Source organism: Podarcis vaucheri, assembly GCF_965113315.1.
Source record: "Podarcis vaucheri genome assembly, chromosome: 7".
Classification (NCBI taxonomy): domain Eukaryota; kingdom Metazoa; phylum Chordata; class Lepidosauria; order Squamata; family Lacertidae; genus Podarcis; species Podarcis vaucheri.
Genome location: NC_138765.1, coordinates 9779210 through 9804070, shown reverse-complemented (window position 1 = coordinate 9804070; position 24861 = coordinate 9779210). Strand labels below are relative to the sequence as shown.

Sequence of the window (24861 nt, the reverse complement as noted above, 5' to 3'; positions counted from 1 at the left end):
GGCGCAGACCAGCACACTGCAACCCTTTGTGCCTGCCCCGTCCACTTCAATTCTGTGTGTGCTGCTGTCCTCACAAAACAACAGCATGTGGGTTATCCTCCTGCAGCAGCAAGCAATAATGAGGCTGTATCGGAAGTTTCAAGGTGCAGCAAACTGATGGGGTTTGAGCTGGGTTAAGCCACCCTTCATTGATGAAGATAGCAAGGAAGAGCACCCTGAATCTAAACAGCTGTTAATTAGAGGTCCTTCAGACAGAGTTGTTTGGCATTAGACCCTAAGAGAAGGCACAGGAAAACACACTGCATACGCAGCAAAAATCACCAACCTGTCCCAGGTAGAAAGCCTACATTATTAGCTGCAACGAGTCAACGCTCACCCAGCCCAAGACCACAGCAAAGCACGGCGGAAGCAAGGTGGAAGGTTGGAGGGGATCTTCCCCAGCCCTTTAGGGTTATGCATGCATAAAGGATGGCAAAATAGTCTGCTTTCCTTTTAACAGTCAGAACAAACCAAAAAGAGTTTGTTATTTACACAAAAGCTTCATTAACGCATGAGAATATTTTTTAAAAAAAGAAAAAACTTTTAAGGGATGCTCGCAAGGGATGCTTTCAAGCACACAATCCTGACATAGATACAAATTTTAAATGTGGTTCTAAAATAAGGAGTACATAATTCAGCTTATTTATAGGAGGGAGACAGTTTGCTGAAGATTGGGCTCTGGATGCCGGAAAGAGGCGGGATAAAGGTGGAGGGTTGTGGTTTTTAACAAATTTGGGGGGGAGAACTGGGGTTTCCCTCCCCATCCTACTGAAATTAACACAAACATCCTTGAAATGCTAAAACTAGCAATAAACCACAGGTTCTGCTTTAAAGTGCGAAGAGACAGAAAGGGGGGCGTAGGGGATTGCTCCCTTGTGACCTCCCAGGGGTACCGTGGAAACTCCAGTTAAAACTGCCCTGTTACTAAGTAGATTCCTCCGTCTCCCCCACCCCACAAATGCACACGCACACACACTCACTCTACAGGACAGTTTACCAGGCACTGCTGATGTACAGCCACCATTCTTCTCAATGGTGCCTGCACAGGAAATATTGATTGGTTATCCCTAGTGGTTTCACTTCTTGCCTCTTCCCTGCACAACGCCCCCCCCCCCCGCAACGATGCAAGGAAAGAAGCCGAGGTCACACAGTAGCAAAGCCGGGGGGCACTGCATGCCCAAGATGCACCCCGGCTAGGAAAAGACCACAGGTTTAAGGGTTGATATGAGCATACCGTGGCTCCAGGTGTGGGAAAAGGACAAGGGGACGTGCACTGAGACAGGATGCACCAAACAGCAGAGCCAGGGCAGAGACACACACATACACACACACACACACACCGAATGGAGAGAGGCAGGGCGGGGAAGGCGGGCAGAAGCAGCTCAGTGACAGCCGACAACGAAGGTCCAGGCTCAAGGCATGGCGATAGTGACTCGTGGCCATTTTCAGGGATGCTGGAACGGCAGCTAATTCTGGTGGTTTAAGGTTGCGCCTGACGGTTTCAAGAACCTGCCGTCAGATTTATCCTACCATCCCATGGCACGGTCACGTCTCAAGCCACCTTTATAATGGCTGCAAACCGCAGAAATGAGTGAACCGAACCCGCAAGGAGTGACTGGACCAGCCACTCCAGGAGACCGCAGTGTGGGGCTTTCTTCTGTTAGCCTGCCTCCTCTGACTCTCGGTTTGGAGAGGGGGGGTGAAATTCACTTGCACTTCATTCCTGCACCAGCTTTTATCCTTTAAAATGTCTCCACCAGCAACATTTGTTTTTTAAAAAAGCCACTGTTCTATAGCCGCACCACTTGCTCCCAACCCCATACGGCCCACATACACTCGCGCACGAAGATTAACAACAGTGTTTCTGTCAACATAGTGTTCTAGAGGAATTAAATCCCAAGTCAGACAGCAAATCATTGTTTGTGTTTGCAAAAGACACACACGCGCACACACACATGCCCTTGCCTCACACTCTCCCTTCAATTAAGTGCAAACACCAATATTTTGCGTGAGGCGGAAAGTGTGGGTGTGTTTGTAGTGTGAGAGATATGTTAATGATTTGTCAAATAAAGACAGCAGAACCAGCCAGACCAAACCTGGACTGCCCTCAACCCCCCCCCCCACCCTGCCAGGGAGTCTCTGCCACACACAGATTCTCTGCTCAAGTAAAAAGGAGCCATTGTCCCAAACTACTACTTTGCCAGATTAAAAACAACCCAACCAGCGGATGGTGGCGATGTTTTCATTTCTTCTAATGTTCCTCGCCATTTGTTTGTTTTCAAGGTTCGTTCCTTCCCCCTTTACGATTGGCCGACACTTAAAAGTCAGGAGAAATTTACATTCCACCTTTGCCAAAACATAAAAAGCCTCTCTTTGCAGATGTGTTGGTCCAGACCTTCTGAGCAGCTATGCTGGGATGATGAGAGTTGGTCTAAGGTGAAATGGTGGTCTCCCCGAAATAGGTGAGGAGGTGCCCAGCGGTGCAGAACAGGCCCCTGGTTGCAGATCGTGGAATGTGTTTTGGGGGTGGGGACTCCACATCTCGCCAGGCCGTAGCAGGTCTTCTCTGTCTGTGTACAGGAGAAATCCCCAAACACTCGTCCAAATCCACACACACCCCCAGCTGATTGCGGCAGTGTTCGCGTGAGTTCTACAGGTTTGCTCCGGTCGGAACTGATCGGATCCAGCATTCAAAGAGAGGTCCAGACCCCTCCTGCTCAAAGGAATGTCCGACGTCATCCCTGACGCAGCAGGCCCTTCCGTGCCAGGCACTGAGGCAGAACCAAGGCGTCACATGTGTCCAATACTCCAGCTCGCCCCTGAAGTTTGCCCAGCTGAAGTTTGCAACCAAGTGGCAGGGGAGGGGGAGGGGGGAGGGCGACAGATGACGGGGTTGAGTTTCCAGTCTCTGTTCTGCGTGGAAGAACAGGAGGAGACCTCGATGTCCTCTTGTGCCCAGGGTTCACAGTGTGTGCTGCTCAGCCTGAAGCTGTGGGGCGAGAAGGGGCTGGAGGGGAGACTGCGGCGAGGGGGGAGGAGGAGTCTGTGGAGGGGACGGCTGGGCCATCACAGGTGTGGAGGACAGGAAAGGCGTGCTGGCAGGAATGGCGGAGGGAGAGCTGGGCATAGCCCCAGGAGGCTCAATGATGGGCCGATTGTAGAAAAAGAAAGGGCATTGGTGGATGAAGAGTTCTATGATTGTCTGATAAATACGAGTAGCAGTGAGAGCATCCATGGTGCTAAAGTCGGGCCTCATCAAGGTGGGCCAGAAGCAGATGGAGAGGTTTTCGCTCGTCATCAGGTTGGTTTTGTTGTTGTGGCTTACTCTGGAAAGACACGGGAGACACCAACGCACAAGGTTAGCAAGGCCTGCTCAAAACCACAGGGGAGCTGTGGGCTACTGGGCAAAGCGGAAGGTACACTCTACGCTTCCTGGAGCAGGGACAGAAGGGTCTAGGCAGCAGCTGCACACATCAGGGACTAAGTTGTGGGGCAGGCTAAGTCTCGACCTAGCCTGCTGCTGCAGTTCAACTGCCTTCCCGGCTGCATGTGTGTCTCCTGGTATCTCAGTTATGCTCTTATATTACTGCACATACGTAGGAAGCTAAGGAAACACAGCAGCAAGGTTTGTGGTGCTAGTAGTGACCAGGAACAGGAGGGAGAGTTATTGGAGCAATGCAGGGGCAGGGGGAGAGATGAGACAGCGTTGGTTGAAGGTGACAGGTAGATTTGTTGCAGCTGGCAAACTAAGAGGGTCCTAAACATTAATCACTTTTTACTCATGCCAGTCAGAAAGGTTTTAAAAAATGGCAATGAGATTAGTTTGCCTCCTTTCTTTTAAGAACACAACAGGGCTGACTACAAAATCACTCCAGAACTGAAACACACTCAGATTAAAACAGGACTCCAAAGATACACTCAAAGCTATACAAGAAGAGCGGAAAACCTCAAAATCCTTTAGTCATCTTCTTTCCCCCGAACTAGCGAGCTGTCAAGAGCGCTGCCAAGAACGCACCTTCAAGTGTTATAGGGCCACGACAATCCGTATCAGTGGCTGTGAGAACCGAACCAAAGGGCTGGTGGTGATTTGGGCTCATTAACTGGGACTCTTAAGAGCGCAGCCTTGTGAATATGACCTCTGAAAAGCAGCAAATGCCCCCTGGCCATGGCTAATGAAACTGGGGAGACAGCAGGCCTAATACAGCCGCTGCCAGAGCACGGCTGCCAATTTCTGGAGGAGCAGGATTTACCAAACTTAATGAGACCCCTGATAAATGGAGGCCTGCTTAATTGGGAGAAACGTCAGGGAACAGATTCACTTCAGGCAGGCTCCACTGCCCCATTGTGGCTGTGAAATGACCCAACGTTAGCTTTACACAGCTCCAGAGCTTGTTAAGAAACCAACAGCTAAAACTAAGGTGAGATCCGCCCCCCCCCTTGCATCTCAGAGGGACAGAAAAAACATGCGTTGAACATACTTGCTCAAGTGAGAGATAACGTATTTGAAGACCTCATAGTTCTCCTTGGGAAATTTCTTCAGCACCTCTTTAAGTGCATGCAACTTCTGCTCTCTGTCATTGATCTCTGTTTAAAAGGGAAACAGACCAGAATTCACAATTTTACAAGGTGCAAACAGGCATTCATGATCTCCAACTACCCAAGTGCAAACTCAAAAAGCCTGCAACTGATGTTTAAGGAGTAAATGCAGGAACATAAATCCCACAAGCCCAACCACCACCACCAACGGCACTCAACAGTCCATCAAACCCAAAGAGCACAGAAGGATTCATGGTAGAGGATCACAGCTGATATGCAGGTCACTAAAATAATTTCTTTTTATTTTACCATGACAGGTACCAGACCACATTCAATTATGCCAAGTTGCATTTCTTCTACAACAGTCTCCATTTTCAATTGTTATCTTCATATTAAGTTTGAACCAAGTTATTCATATTTGGGGCTGATAACTGCTGGGGAGTTAAAATACAATGAAACTGAGGTTCCTTTTCCTTGCCTCAGTTTATAACCAGCTTTATTAAACCACAAAGGCTAGAACCTTACATTTTTTTAAAAAAAGAAAGAAGTGAAAGATGATATAATCAGGGTATTAACCAAGGCCCACAGGGCTATTACTCATTCCTATTCTATAGAGAGACTCTTAACATTAAACAGTTTGACAGGTCAATCTTTTTAAATATGTTTTCCTTCAAGATCCAAATACTGGTAAGAAAATCTCTGCTTCCTGTTTGGTTTCCAATATGGAATCATAACTATGTCAATTTCCTACACAGGTAGCAAACTTTCCTACAAAGGCCTTGGTTCTCTTATGGTATGCAAGCATCACAGGGGTAAATCTAACAGCTGGGCAATTTACTTGAAAAGAGAAGATTATTACTTTTATACATGTCATAATGCCACAATAAGAAAGGGGCAAACAACATCTCTCAGAAATCCTCTGGAAGTTACTTCTAAAGCAAAGGGCCCCAAACCTCACACTACTTCGACAGACTAAAGCAAGCTCAGTACAAAGTCTTTCCCAAACTCTGAACGTGTCTGAAATGGACAGAAGAAACATTTCAGACCCAAGGCAGTGTCTTAGATTTGCACCAAGCTGAGTCCTGCAGAAGTTGCTTTTCAAAGTATTTCTGTGACTCAAATGTGACTCTTTGGTCTTGTGGGGTTTTTCTGCCCCATCTTTTAAAAAAAAAAATCAGAAGAGTAGGTCTGTGTAAAACCTGATTTCACAAGAGAAATCTCTGGAGTGGGAAGCCATGAGGAATTGCCCAGCTTTTGCTTGTGTTAAATTCAAATGAGGGAAACCTCTCTAGAATGCACATACGTATTATTGGTTTACTAATCTGGTGCTGTGGCTTGCTTTGATCAATTGCTGAATTTTGCACACTTTCTGCTCATTTTGTATCATGTGGGATTTAACTGTATTTGTAAAACTGCTTGTTTATTCCTGCATTTTTTAATTACTGTATTTGATGGTTCTACTGCGAAAACCACTCTGGGTTGGACACTTAATAGCTGAGCCAATTTGCTTCAAAGTGTGTTGTTAATTAACCGAGCATGTTCTGAAACAGAACCAAATAGGGTAGAAATATCTGTTTTTGTCACGCGGAATCATCCAGTCAGAAGGCATCCATGCCATGGAAACTTATTCATATTTTTATAGTGAAATACAGCCATAGGCCACTATTTACACCAATGAACACATCCGGCAGAGACCTGTGACACACCTGTAACCTCAGTCCATATAATGGTGTTACTGGGGAGAGGTTTCACATTTCTCACTAGGTGTAAAAGGCTCTGTTTTAAGCGAACAAGTATCTCCATTTCTCCTCCACAAGTGCTACCACATGGGACTCTGTGCAAGCAATTAATAGTTACTGCCCTCTAAACTACCATATTTTTTGCTCTATAAGACTCACTTTTACCTTCCTAAAAAGTAAGGGGAAATGTGTGCGCGTCTTATGGAGCAAATGCAGGCTGCGCAGCTATCCCAGAAGCCAGAACAGCAAGAGGGATTGCTGCTTTCACTGCGCAGTGATCCCTCTTGCTGTTCTGGCTTCTGAGATTCAGAATATTTTTTTTCTTGTTTTCCTCCTCCAAAAACTAGGTGCGTCTTGTGGTCTGGTGCGTCTTATAGAGTGAAAAATACGGTAATTGCATCCAACGGCCTGAAGTAAAATGTCACCCAGCAGTCATTCAGACCCACTACTCTCTTTTAACAGCTACGCTCTCTCCTTTGGGACAGCCCCATGAAGTATCAGAAGCCATCTTGCTTTAACCTTCCCCTCCCACCCCACCTCACTTTCCAAAAATATTTTGACCATGGCATCTTCTCTGCTGTAGACTATGCAACAGGACTGTGCCAGGGCAGCTCAGCATTGCTGACCTTAATAATATTAGCAAAGGCTTATATATGTGCTAAAAGGTTTAAATAACGTACACCCTGCTATTCCCAAGCATGTTCAAAGCAGGCTACCAAATGCCCCAGCAAGCTCATTTTATCATGTTATCAAAATGTGTCAAACGGACTTGAAAAGGCATTCGTCAGGCAGGCTATTTTGGGGGTGGGGTTAATTTTTGAAATATCCCATTCATCGTAAAGGGGCACACACAGGAGAATTTATTAAGTGGATTAGCTCCTCATTTCAGAGTTGTTGCCTTTCTGCTCTGAAGCCCTTCATGCAGTGTCTAAGATACAGCAACCACACCTCAGGTTTTAAATCAGTGCAAACCAGGGATGTGAAACCTGTGTCCCTCCAGATGTTGTTGCACTACAACTCCCACTGTCCCTGACCACTGGCCATGCTGGCCACAGGGTCTGATGGGAGTCGGCGTCCCAACACATGTGTAAACGGATACATGACAAAAACCAAGCGCCAACCATTTCTTCTTAAGACTGGTTTAGAAAAAGGGAAGAAATCAAGAAGGTGCTGCTTCAGGCATTCACACACACAATGGAACTCTTCTCCATGCTATTTTATTTTCTCACTCTAGATGTCGCCATGGCAAGGCTCACATCCATTCACTAAATCCCCTTAGGGAGAAAACATTCTTTTTAAAGGAAATGTTTTAAATAGCCCTGTCAGAAATAGTGAACTACAGTTCTTTGGGAGGAAATTTTTTTTGGGTCAAGTTTAAAGCCAATCCACTACCACCACCACCACCCCCCCGCATAATTTGTGCATGCAACTCAGAAAGAACCACAGCATTACACCTGATTTTGAAATAGGAACATGAAACAGAAATTAAGTTTTTAAACAGCACACTCACTGATGGCATCAGGGTCCAGCAGTCAAGAGTGGTCCTCCAAGGATTTTGTACTCACTGCACTGGGAGGTACAGAACTCAAAGGAAACTCTGCAACTCCATCAGCCTACTTTCTTAAAATGTAGACCCTGAGTCTTTCTCTCCCCCCCCCATCATCTGTGATCCCCCCCACAACTATTAAGGTGGCAGCCTATTAAGGATTGCCAATATTTTATCAACAAGAGCACCCCATATTACATCACAGTCTAAAGAATAGAAGACTGGTGAGCAAAAACGATGGATTTATAGGACAGCAAGAGTCTTCAGAACCATTTCCTAACATACTTGCCATGAGCACCCATGATGTTGGCAACATCACAGAAGTGAAATAAGATGGAGAAATATGGAATTAAAAGCTGCGCACATGAGTCAGCAGTTATGAACATGGGTTCCCAAACAGAAGGAATGCCAAATCTGACGCAAAGTGAGAAATGTGGGGGAAGATTAAAAGGCTCTCTAATACAGGAAAAACAATGCTTTTCATCACCAACTGTTGCATACTCACTGTGGGCCTCCACCAGTTCATTCTGCATGTTGTAAGGTACCAAAGGGTCAGGCAGTTCTGAGAAAAAGCTCTTCATGGCTCCAGCTACGGCATTCACAGTGAAGTCCTTCTCTGCAAGGTCCAGGTTGTGATCTACAAGGAGCAAATTTAATGGTTACACCTTGCGAAGTGCTGCCACGGAGGCACACACATTTCTGAGATTTGTTACAAGTATCAGATCAATTAATTAATTAGTGAAAGAGGATGGTCCTAGGTATTTACCAAGAGAATTATGTCAACTACTGTAGTACGGCAGAGGTACATTTGTCTGTGTTCGTAGGGTGCTGGTTAGGACTTGGGACTAGTGAGACATCTAGAACTTCTAGCAACTGCATACTGAGTGCACACAAACTCAAGATACCATTGTGATAGTCAATGAGGGCACACCACTTGACACTTCAGATTTGTAACTAGCGCTTATATGACTAGGAGAATCAACACAGAGACTTGCATTTCTTCCACTGTTGTGCAGAGATCCAGAAACACACATGTGCATAGTTCTAAGATGCTTTGCTCCATCCTACCTCAGAGAAAATGGACGAGACTTACCTTGATCAAACTGCCGCTGTAAACTCTCCATCTCAGACTTGTTTCCACTCACCCGATAGATACCTTCAGTACCCAACCCTGGTAAAAGAGAAAGAAATTGCGCTGGATCAAAAAAGCGAACCTCAAGGCAACATTCAACAGAGAAGAAATGTGTTGAGGAATAGAATTTTTTTGCCTCGAGAAAATAAAATTGTGCAAATGCACCCCAGGCACATGAGGCTTCCCCCTTGCTGAAGAGTCCTGGATATGTCTAGTGCCTGGTTAGAGACCACATGTACACCACCTTGGGTTCCAGAATGGAAAGAGGGTGGGGGATATAAACATAAGGAACAAGTCAGATGGGGTACACAACACAGCTGACTTTTATTTTCTCTCAGTACAGTAATTTGTTAAAAGGAATGCACAGCTCGAGTTCCAGAAGTAATAGAATTCTACACACAATGCAAGGTAGAAGAAAAAAGAGCTAGAATTGTGATATGGAAGTATCTCCCTTTCTACTCCTCCCTCCACACACCTAAGCAGCTCTAACATCTTATAAAGTGATGTTATGACAACCACTTTCAAGAAAAACAAGACAAATACAATGAACAGAACTCTGTGCAAGAAAATCTAAACTTCTCCCATCTATTAGGGCCTCCTGAACTCAAAGGAATTGGGAAAAGGCCCTGTGGTCCTCAGCCCAATTTTAAAAGCCTCTGCAAATGAAAAGTTCAGACTTCTGGCAAGAACCATCTGATCCTCCTGGGTAGGAAGAGGGGTGGGGGGGGGTGACCTCACCAATTTCCTGCCCCTGCCCCTTGTACTGCTGGCATGCAGCGCCTGACAATTACCCCCACAGGGAAAAAGGAGTTGCCCATTTGTTCTAAGGTACAGTGAATTCAAGTGGTTAAGAATCCAAGCTTGCCTTTGGGGAAGCCTCTCTCTCTCTCTCTCTCTCTCTCTCTCAAGTCCAGATGTGTCCATCTCACAGGGCTGTTGAGGATCACATCAATATAAAAATCATTAAGAATTTTAAACCCTTTAACTATATAAATGCCAAGTCTTGCTATTACAATGCAGGCTGCAGGTTGTCGCGTCATTTTTAAGGCATAAGTTACACGCCTTAATAGATATTCTTTTAAATAAGTTGTTTGCTATTTTAAATTCTGCTCGCAGGATCTCTGAACTGCAAAATAAAGCAAACTCTACAAAGTAAATATAAAAAGGCCAAGGGCACAAGAGGGGAAAGGTGGTCCGTCTTGCTAGAAGGATGGCCTTCTTCAGTGAAAACCGTAAGATGGGAGGGGGGAGCATGAATGTCTCAATTTAGCAATTGTTTTAATTGTCACATTCTGAGAAGCTCGTATTTGGTGAGATAAAAGCAAAAGGCCAGGCTGAGACCCAGTCCAGGGATAGATTGATGGTAGGTGAATCTGGAGTGAAGAGGATTTATTCAGAGCACAGGTCATCAATCGCATGGCTTAAAAGCTCTTAATTGCTACAGAGGCTGTCTGTATAGGGACCTCATTTCATAGAAAGCAATTCACCTCATCAGGGAGGGAAACTGGGTTAATGGGCCAGCCCAGAGGGCTGTATAATTCCAAGCCTGGAACAAAAGAGCCACTGTGCCCATGGATGGGGAGAGGGAAAGGAGCAGCTGCCACTGCTGCCATTTGTCTTCCCACTGCCTGGAATCCAAACAAACTTGTCAATGGACAATGCAGGATAGATTAAACACGCAAAGTACCTGTTCTGCCTGCTCAGAAGCAGCCCTGACAGGCAAGGTGAGGTGGGTGCCTGAGCAGTGACATTTGAGTAGAACCATAGAATTCTGGAGTCGGAAGGGACCCCGAGGGTCATCTAGACCAACCCACTGAAATGCAGGAATTCTGCACCCACAGCCGTCCTCAGTGGGCTTGAACCACCAACACCCAGGTGCACTGACCCACTGCACCACAGGAGGGTGCCATTAAGACAGCTGAGTGGGAGACTCTGCAAAGGCTTGCACAAGTGAACTTCTAGTGGGTTGTGCCATTCAGAAATTTCCCGCCTCAGGCATGACTATCTTTTGGGCCAGTTTCACTACACCAAAATGCAACAGCGTTTCTCAAACCATTTCCCCCCTTCCCACTTAAGCTCCTAGACTTGAGTGTGACCACACTGCACAGCAAAGGAGCCATCAACAGGAACTCCTAGGCTCCTCCACGTTCGGTTGTGCGTCCCAAGACACATCACATATTGCTGCATTACTTGCAGCCGCTTTGTGGTTCCTTGTCATTAGGATGTCTCAGAGCGCACCATTAACGCCTCTCTGCGACAAAAGGGAGCTAGTTAAGCAACAGCCCACGCTGGTTGCTGGTTCCATTTTCCTACGTGGCGCCCGCCCCGCAGAAAATCAAAAGGAAAGTGTGTAAACTAGGAGGAGAAGAAAAGAGCCAGAAAGAGACATGAAGGGCTGCTTGAACACCCTAACGCAGTCATTAAGCCTCTGCAAGCTCTGCGCTCTAGTTAGCAAGCTTGACCCCAAATGCTCCCTGATGCGCCACACCGAACAAAGCTAGCCTCGTTTCTTGGGAGCAGACATGGGTGCTGCAGAATTACGCGGTACATGCCTGACTGATGCGCTACACAAAGCGATCAAAATGAGACACGAGAGTAATTTTTGTCCGTAAGAGTCAGGCTATGCAAAGGTGTACGTAGCAAACAAAACACACCTTGGGGCAGAAAGGTCTGCAAGATGGCTTTACAATAAACACCCAATTAATGCTGCGTCCGTCTGCCCCCCCCCCTTTCCTGGAATGTTAAGAGAGATTCTCACGGAGACGCAGTCGCTCTATTTCTTCTCTCCACGATCAGTTACACACAGGCAGCAACAGCAAGACATCAATCACCCCTGAGTTGAGAGGAGAGGCATAAGCCAGAGACGGCTTACAAACCATACAGCAAACTGAGATCAACGCAAGACGATTGTAGAAGGCGCTCAACACACAGAAAGAAGCAGTGTTTAATAACAGGCTCAATATTTCCTGCAATCCACTTCCATGTTTACGTTACAAAATCCTGTTTTACACCCACGCTGGTCACACGCAAAAGTATGCAGGATTCATACACTAACATGTGAGCTAATATAATAGGCTTGTGTATGTGCCAAAACAAAGAAAGGAAGAACGAGCAGTGACTTTGCAGAACACAAGAAACAATGCGTGCTTGGCTGCCAGGTGTATTTGAGAAGATCAAACCACACCAAGCCCAACTCAAAAGTAGGTCTAGCACATGCAAGCAGTTGAAATGGCAACTGCAGCCCTTGTTCCACTCTCTAGGGACCAAAATGACACATTTTGCAGGCAATCTGTGACCCAGTTTCTCAATCTTTTCCACTTTTACTTAGAAGCAGGGAAATCTGAATGGGACCCAGTGGGGCAACAGCACCTGGGGAAAGGGTGAAATTTTGAGAAGGGAAATGGCGTTGGGTTGTTAATCTTCTCCTTCCCCTAACATCACTGCTCATTTCCACTTTGGAGCCCCATCATGCAGCTGCTTTTAAGAATGTGCCCTTTGGTTCTCACGCGTCTTTCTGCTAGTACCGCTGCATTATTTTGAAAACAGTAAGTAAGTAAGCTAGGCTGCATGAAATGGAAGATGCTCAGAACTGCTATTTACCAAACAAGAGAAGTAAGGATATTAAATTAACTGCTAAATGCAGGAAAAAATAGATGCCAATATTGGGTTGGATCCAGGCTTAGTCCCCTTGATGTCAATGGGTCTAACTCTAAGCATGACTAAGACCAGCCTTCATTTTTCATCAAGTGCCTACTCCCGTCTGGGTGGAGTCAAATTATATATATATATTGCACAGAAATACATACCCACACAAGTACAAATTTGTCTGAATAGGGCTAACATGTCTGCCTTATCCACTGATTCAGAGGTAAACTTTCTTCGTTAATGGCTTGTGACCTCTGATCATTCATTGTCAGTAGCCTTCTGAACCAACGCTTCTAGCAATTTGAGATTCAATGTTCCAGTTGCAGACAGAAGCACTTACCTTCCCACCAGGATTTTCAGAAACTCAACTCAAAATAAACATCTCCCCCACAGGATAGCAAATGTTCAGCTATGAATAAACATAAATGTGGGGAAGATCAAATTTGTTATATGCAGAACAGGAAGAGGGTAAGAAGATTTGGAATGGTTGGAAAACTCTTATTCCTATGTTAAAATGACACTAGGTTCATAGCAGAGAGAAAATGCACCAGGCTGGATAAGGAGTAGATGACTAGAACTTCACGTTTGTATTTTCGGTATTTTAGAACTCAACCGGCAGCAGAAACCAAAGTCTCCAGGCCCACAAAAATCCCAGGAACACATTGCTACCTGTCACAGTTGCACTTCTAGATATAACAAATATAAATACTGAAGGCACTTCAGACTAACCAGAAGGTGTAAGGGCTGAGCGCTTGCCCAAAGTCCCTCAAGGCAGACAGAATTTCAGAAGCTGAGAAAAGTATCTGTGCTTTGGGGATTTCTCTACTAGCTTGGGAAAACCTAGATACACACTGTCACCATGGATCTCTTTTTTCAAGGAGATGAGTCTTCTTAAACTATTTAACCACAACAGCAACAGATTTCTCCAAATACGAACTCCATGCTGTGTCTGTAGACTCTATAGTCATTTCCTTGCAACTATAGAAACACCTGGCATAATAAATTATAGCTAATGCTCTTGTAGATTCCCCAATGTTTCCCATGCAAACCCACACAACTTATTCATCAAGGTAAAGCAACAGTCTTCTGTTGTGGAAGGGGCACATAAAGTGTGTTTCTTGGAACTGTGGGCTCTTTCTTTCCACTATTCTTGATCAAATGGAGAATGAGACCCCAAAATCCATATTACCCAGTCTTGCTCAAGTTCTATTCCAACAAATTCAACTGCCAAGACATATAGCATATAAGATCATGTCAGAGTAGGGGTGGGGGATGTCCGGCCAGGCCTCAGGACTCTCCCCAGACCACACCTTCTGGCCCTCAGGACTCTCCCCAGACCACACCTTCACCAGTTGCATTCTATGCCCTCCTTGAGCGCTTCTTTCTGTCCGGAGCGTGTCCTTCAACTGCAATGATTCTTTGTAGAATGAACGAAGTATGAAAAAAGAAAGAAGCCTTGCCTGTTTACAAACGTCACCAAATAAAATCATATTTTGAAGGGAGTCATCACCCATGTGACTGCACTGTCATATATTTAAGAAATAACCCTCAGGCAGAGATGAAACCAGAAGGATCAGTGCATTCTTATACCCCATGTGTAATTTTATAGTTGTACGCATCGCACTTACTCCTGTTTTTTTCTTTTTCTTTTGACTTTGTCATCAAAAGCTCCTTATGTTGAATTCATATTACTTTATTTGTCTTTCTATTTGGGCCGATGTTTGTTGTTTAATGAAATTTCATTAAAACAAACAAATAAATGAAGGCTGCTCTGAGAGCCAGTGTGGTGTAGTGGTTAAGAGCGGTAGTCACGTAATCTGGGAAACCGGGTTCGCGTCTCCGCTCCTCCACATGCAGCTGCTGGGTGACCTTGGGCCAGTCACACTTCTCTGAAGTCTCTCAGCCCCACTCACCTCACAGAGTGTTTGTTGTGGGGGAGGAAGGGAAAGGAGAATGTTAGCCGCTTTGAGACTCCTGAAGGGGAGTGAAAGGCGGGATATCAAATCCAAACTCTTCTACGTTAACCTTCCCTAACCTGGTACCCTCTGGATATTTTGAACTATGTCTCTCCTCATCCCTAATTTTTGCCCATGCTAGTTGGGGTTGATGGGAACTATAGTCTCAAACATCTGGAGGTCACTAAGCTGCTCTAGGTCTCCTATCCCTCCTCCACATCAAGCAGATTATACCCTACCCCCGCCATAAAGTGTGTTTTATAAAGCTGGAGGGACCATGCAGAGCACTTCCCCTACAGCACAAGCTACTGAAATTAGAATGGAAGCACTCAAGTGCCCCAGGGCAGGCGCATAAGCTCTTGGACCCATCTATGGGGATCTTTAAGACTTCATTACATTTTTAAAAATAAATTTCATAACAGCAAAGAGCAACCAAGATTATGGCGCTTTGGATATACTGAATGCAGACTCTTGAAGATTAAGATGGAAGATGGCAGGATCCCCATGGATGTGCTCTATGAGGAGCTGGCTTCAGGCACCAGGCCTGTTGGCAGACCAACTCTATGTTATGAAGTCTGCAAACATAACATGAAGGCTGGCAACACTAACTCTGCCAGACGGGTATCCCATGCAGTCGATCACAATGCCCGGAGACAGTCAGGTTGCGTATCCACAACAATGACCGCTGGGAGGAGCACAAAGAGAAGAAATGCCATGGTGTAACTGTATCAGCAAAACCAGGCACCTTCATCTGCCCCACCTGCAATAAAACATGTATCAGTCTCTACAGCCGCAGCAGGCGCTGTAACTCTCCAACGATTTGACTTATCCGCCAAAGGTGCACTCTTTCATTGCCTCCTGAGTTAGGTGGATGGCAAACAACAACAACCTGTTTAAATCGAAGATCCAAGGTTCTGTGGTATAACCAACAGTTGCAACTTTATCTCAAATGACAACCTCAGAATAAGCTCTCCCAACCTTCCGTGTTTCTGATGCTCTGAACTTCAAACCATTTATCTTCTGCCACAGCACAGCCAAGGGTTGTCTATGCTTCACACATTCTCAGATTAGATTCAATACTGAGAAAAGGTGTCAGACAAAGAGACAATTGCCCTACACCTTGCATCCTTCACTGGGTAACTGGCAATAGAAATCTCTGTAACAAGGAAGTATGTATTGCTGGCCGTAAGCCACTGGCTTTCACCACCACCAGACACGTTATCTATATGGTCTGTTGTGACAGTCTTGATAGGCGCAGGCCCAAGGACCAGATGCTCCAGCTCTTCTAATTTATGGAGTCATTATGGACACAGCCAGCTGCACCATAACATTCTCAGGTTTAGGAGGAAAGGAAGGTGGAAATCTCACGCCACGCCTGGAGCATCACAGTAATTATTTTGTAGGTTCTTTTGTGCCTCTTTTGACAGCAAAATGGAATGGGAAGCACGTGGAGATTTTGGTTTAAGTTTGGAAATGGCATGTTAATATGCAGGAGGACAAAGAGGACTGGCACACTGGCCATTGACTGGTCATATATGGATCCCATAAGGTCAATCATGCCATTGTTTAGGTGGCAGCTCAACTATTTCATTGCAAGATGGTGTCCAAGGGCGTAAGTGAAGGAAGCTTGCCCCTCAGCCCTGAAGCAGCTGAGTGAAAGTCAATGAGAATGGAAAGCTTCCTCTATAAGCTGTAACTATAGGCTTCTCCAAAAGGGGACACAATTTTCTGCTTTATATTTTGTTTATTAGTTTTGTATACCACCCTTGTTCAATAAGCTCCAGAATGGTTTACATCAATAAAAATATAAAACAAATATAATAGAATACAAACCAGTTATAATAAGAATGATTCAATAACTCCAACAAAGAAAAACAGCAGCATTAAACTGTTCACCTGTATGCTGACTTTGGTGTTTCAGGATAAATGACAAAGATAAGGGTTGTTCAGTGAAGCATCCACCTCTTTAGAAACCTCACCTAGCATTGTTCAAAAGTTGAATTTTATTGTTCCATTGTAACGGTTAATTTTTTTTAATTAAAAAAAAAGCATCAATGAGTAAATCACCTGTTGATGAATAAGGTATCTTTTTTGTTGTTCTAATAAAGTTAATTAGTTTCTAAGAATAACAAAGTAGGAAGGGCTCCCAGAATAAGCCTGTGTACCCAGCAGCCAATATAAACAATAATCACTCATCCCCACACATCTTCTTAAGCAATCCTGACAAGTGTTTATTGGAGTCACAGCCAATAAATGACAGAGGGCACCTGCCTGAGCATTTTATGTAACACACAGGCCATTTTTTGGCCCCCAGGGCCCTCAAAGCAACCTACAATAAAGGAATAAAAACCAAGTCAAAGCCAAGTCAAAACCCAATCACCTCCCAACTCCCCCCTCCATTATACTGAAATAGGGAGCTCTCCTGGTATATGCCATTTGTGATAGCATGGGGGGGGGGAAACACTCCTGGAAAACACTTTCCTTGGCTCTCAGCAACTCACCAAATCTCTTGTCTTCACTCTTCATCTCTTTCCCAATGGACCAACTGCCTGTCTGCAATACCCCACACTTGTTATCCTTCCTTACTCCAAACAGAGCTCCAAACGAAGTGATATATTTTGCACCAAAACCAACCAAAACAGTGATCCTGTTGTCTTATTTGTATAATTTCAGTCACAGATTTGGGGATTCCCATAACGGTGGTTGTGGGGGTTCGGTTCAAAAACCCAAGATTTTGGTTTTTCATCAAGGCTTTTAAAATATATATATACTGTATGTAAAAGCATACGTATCCCTTAATAAAAAGATCCATGTCACGGCATCTGTTTCTGCAAAATGCATTCCAAGTAAATTACAACAGCATGCAGATATTTTGATGGGGCTTCATGAAGCTGCCAGCTCCTTTTCAACTTTCTGGTGACAAAGACTCCTCCTGATAGTTCTGCTGATGTGTAATGAATCAGCCATCAGAACTATGGTTTCTCTTGTCTCAACGTATCAAAGTACTTGGATAAAGCAAGACTAATGTCACTGGCTGGCAAAAAGCATAATTGCAAACACATAAAAAAGTAACTTCAGGAACGTTAAGAGCCACTGGGGGACGTTGTCAACTTAGTAATTCCCTATCCCCAGCCAGCTAACAAGCAGGAAAGGCTTTCCAAGTCAAACCCCATTTTGAATTTACATTTTGATGATGCTCTGCTGATTTCACAAATGCTTCCCCCCTGCAATACTCAGCATCTAGATGCGTAACTATTATGTACAGCACAAGCCCCTCACCATCACCATCCAGGATTCAAAGCAATTAACTAGGAGCCAATAACGCTAGCGATTATATTGTCTTATATGTATATTCCACTTTTTGAGTCAGGATCGACACCCAAAGGAGCTCATTATGTTTATATCCCACAATTCTTTGATAGGGCACAAGTCAATGTATATGGCTCTTCCCCATAATCGCTCAATTTACTTCTCGCAGCCACTTCCACATTCGTTAGGCTGAGAGATATTCTGGCTCAAGGGCACCCAGTGAGTTTAAGGGGCAAGCAGGGATATGGAAGTAGGTTTCTGCAGTCCAGCATTCCACAAGCCCTGCCACACTAACTCTCAAGAGCTTTACAATGAAAATCCACACAAAGCTTTTATCTACCGTTCATTCACATTCTCTCTCACACACTTCATATATATAGGTTTTGACCTATAAAGCCTTAAATGGCTCAGGACCGCAATACCTCAAGGACTGCCTCTTTCCATATGAACCTACCCGAACCCTGAGATCATCTTCTGAGGCCCTCCTTCGCGTGCCTCCTCTGTGAGAGGTCCAGAGGGTGGCAACACAAGAACGGGGCCTTCTCTGCAGTGGCTCCCTGTCTGTGGAATGCTCTCCCCAGAGAAGTTTGCCTGGCGCCTTCATTATACACCTTTAGGTGCCTGGCAAAAACATTCCTTTTTAACCAGGTCTTTGGGTGATCTGATTTACATCGTATGCCCTTTTAAAATGTGGTTTGTTTGAGGGGGGCTATTGGGGTGTTGTTTTTATTTTTATTAGGTATTTTGTGGTTTTATATTTTGATTTTATTCTGTGAACCACACTGAGACCCCCGGATATAGGGCAGTATATAAATTCAATAAAGAAGAGGAAGAGGAAGAGGATGTCTGTCTCTTGGGGCTGTGTATGGCAGTCTCTTCTGGCCCCTGGCAGTTCCAGGATCACCTTCCAGAGGAGATGCAGGTGGACTCAGTGGCTGGTGGAAAGCAAAGATGGCAACTCACAGAAATAGCCCAACAGTTTATTGCTATCTTGTTTATAAACAGCTACTCCTACTGTTTAAATTCATGCTAGTGTTAGAGCAAATAGGTAGTTAAACTCTCTCTCTACTTCAACCACTGAGCTCTCCTGTAAGAGCTAATTGATCCTTTACCTGGAAATATTCCTAATTTTCTTCTCAAGAAATGGGATACAAACAAACATGAACTGTCCTAAAGGACCCTTTCCCCTCTCTGTCTCAGGCTAACATTAAAACCCAAGGGAAGAGATGCAGAAGGAAAACACACACACAAGATTATGCATTATTTTCTGCTCAATGAACTGCAGGGCAGCTCAACTAACAAATTTATGTTTCAGATGAGACATCCTAGCCAATAGGTGTAAATTTAAAATGTGTTCTAATCAGATCAAGTATTACTTATACACTAAAGAAAAAGCAGGTTGTAGATATTAGAAATGTCAAAGTTGAAAAATGTATAAATCACATTTGAGTGGACCAGCTGCAAGACTGATATTGCACCAAGTTCGAGACACACTTGGTATTCAGTCTTACTCAGATGTAGACAGTGCAGAAATCTACAAGCTACACATAAATTTGGAATTATTCAATTTCAACACTGTTTTAAATTAAAATCAACTACAAATGAGGCCACCAGTGACATGGAAGAACACCATTTTGGTGCCATTATTCACAACATATTCATCATACTCTTATTAAACATGGCTAAGTAGAACATTTAATTGCTGGATGGTGATCACCCCTCAGCCGTGGTCAGAATCAGGAATGATGAAGCCAAGTTAATTATTACTGTGGCTTGTACACCTCGGAAATTTGGAACATTATGCTCACATTTCACATTGCCAGTTTTTAATGAAATAACTATGGGGTACTGGTGTTTAACTTAACCATGTTTTCATCCAACACTGTTAGGTAACATCCACCATCCATTGTTGGAAGTAAATCCTTTGAAATGCAATGTCCAAAAATTAAATAAAGAGCAACCCTGAGGGATCACTCCAAGGATCTCTCTAGTTCAGCATCCTGCTTCTCACAGAGGCCACGCAAATGTCTGCTTAATTGCTAAAGGCAACCAACACAGTATTTGGCTACATAACGTATTTGGCTAAAATAAATTCTGGATTTTTACTGTTTCATTTTTTGGTAAACTGCTTTTAGCTTTGTTCTTGTTTTTTTAACAACCATGCAGTGTAAAAATTTTATGAATCAAACAAATGAACATGCTGACCTGGCATATTTTGTCTTCCTATATTTCCTAAATCACCAAGCTATCAGTTGTCAAATTGCTTCAGACAGTGATCCAAGTCCACGACAATCCCAAGTACCCATGAAGGTCCAAGGCATCTCTATGGAAATAGCATTCCTGTTGCCCCAAACATTCCAGATAATCAATGGATGCTCAAAGCATACATTTGAAGCTCACACCGTAGGTCATTTCGATGTGAAATGGCAGTCAGCCCTTTTGACTGAGGCCTCTCCCCAGCGCTTGCATATGCAGAAGGCAGTTTGTGTAGCCAATCTTTCCCATCACCTCTTCCCTGTGATGCAGTTTTGTGCAGGGCTCTGCAATTTCCCCATTGCACTGCAGTTCCATGGAGCATAGCCTAGGCTGTTCAGGAACCCCTACCCCTGGGGGGGGGGGGGCATTCTGAGGCGTTTTGGGGGGGGGGCAAAAACCTGGTTGTGCAAACTGCCTTCTGCCTATACAATGACTGGGTATAAACCATTATCTTGTTTTCTTCAACAGACTCATGTGTGATTAGCTTTGAGTTTATGTTTACTAATTTGTAATTTCACATTGAAAAATAGGAGAGACACATATAGATATACAGACACTTATGGGGGGGGTGTTGGGCTGAGACTAAAAAAAAAAAGGTTCAGACACTAGTTCTTAGTTACGACATTTAGCAGGTGATGGAACAGAATCGAAACCTTCTTGATCTAAGCCAGGCTTCCTCAACCTCGGCCCTCCATATGTTTTTGGCCTACAACTTCCATGATCCCTAGCTAGCAGGACCAGTGCTCAGGGATAATGGGAATTGTAGTCTCAAGACATCTGGAGGGCCGAGGTTGAGGAAGCCTGATCTAAGCCTTTGTTAAAATAAAAAAATTCCTTCCAGTAGCACCTTAAAGACCAACTAAGTTAGTTCTTGGTATGAGCTTTCGTGTGCATGCACACTTCTTCAGATACACATGCATGCACACGAAAGCTCATACCAAGAACTAACTTAGTTGGTCTTTAAGGTGCTACTGGAAGGAATGTTTTTATTTTGACTATGGCAGACCAACACGGCTACCTATCTACTACTAAGCCTTTGTTGTCTCTGTGACGGCAGTTATTGACTGGAAGGAGGAGGCTTTCTCACATAAAATTACTCACATAATCAGCAAACAACCAGAATCACGGTTGTTTGGACCACCTTGTCAGTTTCAATATGAAAAGGACCCGCTTTCAAGTTCTACATGTTATAAATTAAAGCTTAACCAAAAAAAGAGCTAGGAGGCTTTATCCAAGAAAGGACTAGACCAAAATAATTTAGGAAAGGAAGAGTACTGGCCCAGAACAGACAAAATAGGGTCATCTTCAAATCATAGTTCACAAAGGTATCACCAGGAACTCCCCCCTCCCATGGTTTGCTTTAACCATGGTTTAGCATTACACCAGCTTAGGATAAACATGGCTACAGATAACAAAGACTGCTCTAAGAACCATAGCTTGCAAGCCCAATTCAAACCATTGTTTTGAGGACAATCCTGGTTAGCTTCTTAAGAAACCAGAGGCCTTTCTCCTGGGCATGGCCGGCCAATTGGTGTCAAAGAAAGACAGAACATTTTTTATGTATGCTACAACAGCAGCAAGAATACTCATCGCAAAGTATTGGAAGACACAAGACCTACCCACTCTGGAAGAATGGCAGATGAAGGTGATAGACTATATGGGACTGGCAGAAATGACCGGCAGAATCCGAGACCAGGGAAAAGAGACGGCGGAAGAAGATTGGAAGAAATTTAAGAACTATCTTAAGAAACATTGCAAAATTAATGAATGTTAGAATGATGCTGGTTTAGAAATTAAGTGGATTACAGTTGTAAGGATTAAGTTAAAAGAAAAGAAAGGTTAAAAATTAGATAAATTTAAGGGTGAGGATTTGCTGAATTAAAATTTGAAATTGGAATGCAGAAAGGGGAGGTATGAGGAGGTCGGAGAAGTAAGTTATAAGAAAATAAGGGTTTGAAATTATACTTGTTCTTTTTTTGTTTGTGTTTGTTTGATTGTTGTGTTTGTCTGTATAATTTGTGAAACTTTAATAAATATTTTATAAAAAAACAACAACAATCCTGGTTAGCTTCAATTGTGTTTCTGCCAAAACCAACATAACAATAATCGAATGACAGAAGGGAGACTGTAATTTGCCTGTGAGGGGAAGAAGGGAGATGGCGCATGAGCTTACAGAATTGCAAGCCACATTTTTAGTAGTCCCAAGCCATTCATTTTCTTATCCCTAGGCTTGGCACTACAAATAAGACCTATTTTTAGCTGTTTTTAATATTTTCCCACTCTACAGGTAGAGATTGCCTTGAAATACACCTTACTGTTTTCTTTGTTTAACCCGGCCAAAATTGACCATGTTGGGTAATGGCTATTACATTGAGTAGCACTAAATGGAGCCAACAGCACACACCAAGGAAACACTAACAGTCTGCAATATTACTTACCATTTCATCCATTTACAAGATGGGGTGGATGAAGATTAATCCTGGCTTAAGAACTAAAACAGATTCTGGCTACATTAAACTAGAGTGAGACTAGAGATGCTAAATTGGCACGGGGAAATCATTTGTCAACAGTCCTGGTGGAACATCTGGGCTGTACATCAGGGAAGAGGCCATAGATCAATAGTGAAGTACACGCTCTGCTTGCAGAAGATCCCCACATCTCCAATTAAAATGTCTCATACAGGGGAAACCAAGGAGGGCCGCTGCCAGATAACATGCACAATAAGTGCCCAAGTTTCCTATTTTCTGCTTTTAAATCCACTTAAAGCAAGCAATCAACTCGACTAAAACAGAACTTCTACCTACAGTGGTACCTTGGGTTACATACGCTTCAGGTTACAGACTCCGCTAACCCAGAAATAGTACCTCAGGTTAAGAACTTTGCTTCAGGATGAGAACAGAAATTGTGCTCCAGCAGCGTGGCAGTAGCAGGAAGCCCTATTAGCTAAAGTGGTGCTTCAGGTTAAGAACAGTTTCAGGTTAAGAACAGACCTCCGGAACGAATTAAGTACTTAATCCGAGGTACCACTGTATTACAAGGATCAGATACAACATCTGCAGGGTTTCCTCAAGACTGATTTTGAGGTGTCATGAAACTTACTACTTAACCTTTGAGCAGAGACAGGTGAGAGTCTTCCACCCACCCATCTCTTGGGGTTGGATCAAAGACAAGTGAAGCTGTTTCACCCAAAGTCCATTTTCACTAACTGTTTTCCAAGCCCCTAAGAATGGAGATGCCATTCACTGATTTGTGTACAAGAGTACATCTTGGAAAAACTACCTCCAGTAGGGGACTCTTCCATCCTCAAGGATCTCATGCAGTGAGTGGGCTTTATCTCCCTCCACCACCATGGATGTGTGGGTGAGCAGGCAGCCTTTTAATATAATCTTATTGCTACCATTGGAGAAAGGCAACCAGAAAGACTGGGTGGAGTTCAAACAACAACCCACTGCTTTTCAGCCTCCTGTTCCAAGGTCTTCAATTCTAGGTTGCTATTTGCCCCTGTCCCCCTGCTCTGAACTATTATGGGTCTAACAATGTGGGTGGTCAGAGAAGAATCTGGGAGCTTCTAGTACTTAAGGTAAAGGTAAAGGGACCCCTGGCCATTAGGTCCAGTCGTGGCCGACTCTGGGGTTGCGGCGCTCATCTCACTTTATTGGCTGAGGGAGCCGGCGTACAGCTTCCGGGTCATGTGGCCAGCATGACTAAGCCGCTTCTGGCAACCAGAGAAGCACACAGAAACACCGTTTACCTTCCCACCGGAGCGGTACCTATTTATCTACTTGCACTTTGATGTGCTTTCGAACTGCTAGGTTGGCAGGAGCAGGGACTGAGCAATGGGAGCTCACCCCGTCGCGGGGATTTGAACCGCCGACCTTCTGATCGGCAAATCCTCGGCTCTGTGGTTTAACCCACAGCGCCACCCATGTCCCTTTCTAGTACTTACCTCTCCTTTGAAGTGAGCATTACACCAAGTTCCTTTTTGGGCCTGAATCTGAAGGACTTCACCAGTTATCTCTAGAAGCAAGAGATTCATCAACTACTGACTTCCTTCCTTTCCTAGAGTTCCTGCAGAAATCTCTTAAAGAATCCAGGCTACACATGAGCCTCTTCCTTGCCCATCCATTAGGCTAGTGTGATTGCTGGCCAAGGCAAGTGTTACACAGCAGCCTGGGCACCTCTGGGCAACCTCTAGGAATATCCCAGTTTAAAAACAATCTTTCTTGGACAGCTGGAGTTAGTTATTTGAACGCGGCCAAAGAAATAGCTCAATTACTCTAACCAGTTACTGCTTGAACAAACTCTTGGAATCAGAACAATTCACAATAAATTCTGGTCAAATAGGCCCCAGACAGAAATCTCAAAACACACACTGAAATACAGAACTAATTTTCCAGCTGAAAGCCTTACACAGGTATTTAGCCTAGCAAGTGGGACATTCAACAAAATGTTTCAGTGCAGAACACTCCTGTTAAGGATTTAAGCCAGTCAGCCATACCATTTTCCAGTAGAGTTGGTGGCATTCCCTTCACAGCACCCCCAGATCTTCCATCTCCCCCAACTGTTAGCATTTCATACCCATTTAGCACCCCCAATCCCTTGGGTATTTTTATGCAAATCTCAGGTTCTGTCCTGTCGAGACCCCTCCCCATCACGTGTGGTTATTGCTACAAGGATTCACTTGAGTTCAATAAGAATATATAG

General features: G+C 44.2%; 1 protein-coding gene across 1 annotated transcript in view; it reads right to left on the bottom strand.

Annotated features, from left to right (window-relative positions):
- Positions 1 to 568: 568 nt before the first annotated feature.
- ARHGAP35 (Rho GTPase activating protein 35) overlaps positions 569 to 24861 on the bottom strand; it is an 83548-nt gene continuing 59255 nt past the window's right edge. The window contains exons 4-7 of the mRNA XM_082230946.1: positions 8954 to 9031; positions 8366 to 8497; positions 4518 to 4623; positions 569 to 3365 (exon numbers count right to left, since the gene is read on the bottom strand). Of these exons, the coding sequence (XP_082087072.1) occupies positions 3002 to 3365; positions 4518 to 4623; positions 8366 to 8497; positions 8954 to 9031 (680 nt within the window). The 3' untranslated portion in view covers positions 569 to 3001. The remainder of the gene's footprint in view (positions 3366 to 4517; positions 4624 to 8365; positions 8498 to 8953; positions 9032 to 24861) is intronic.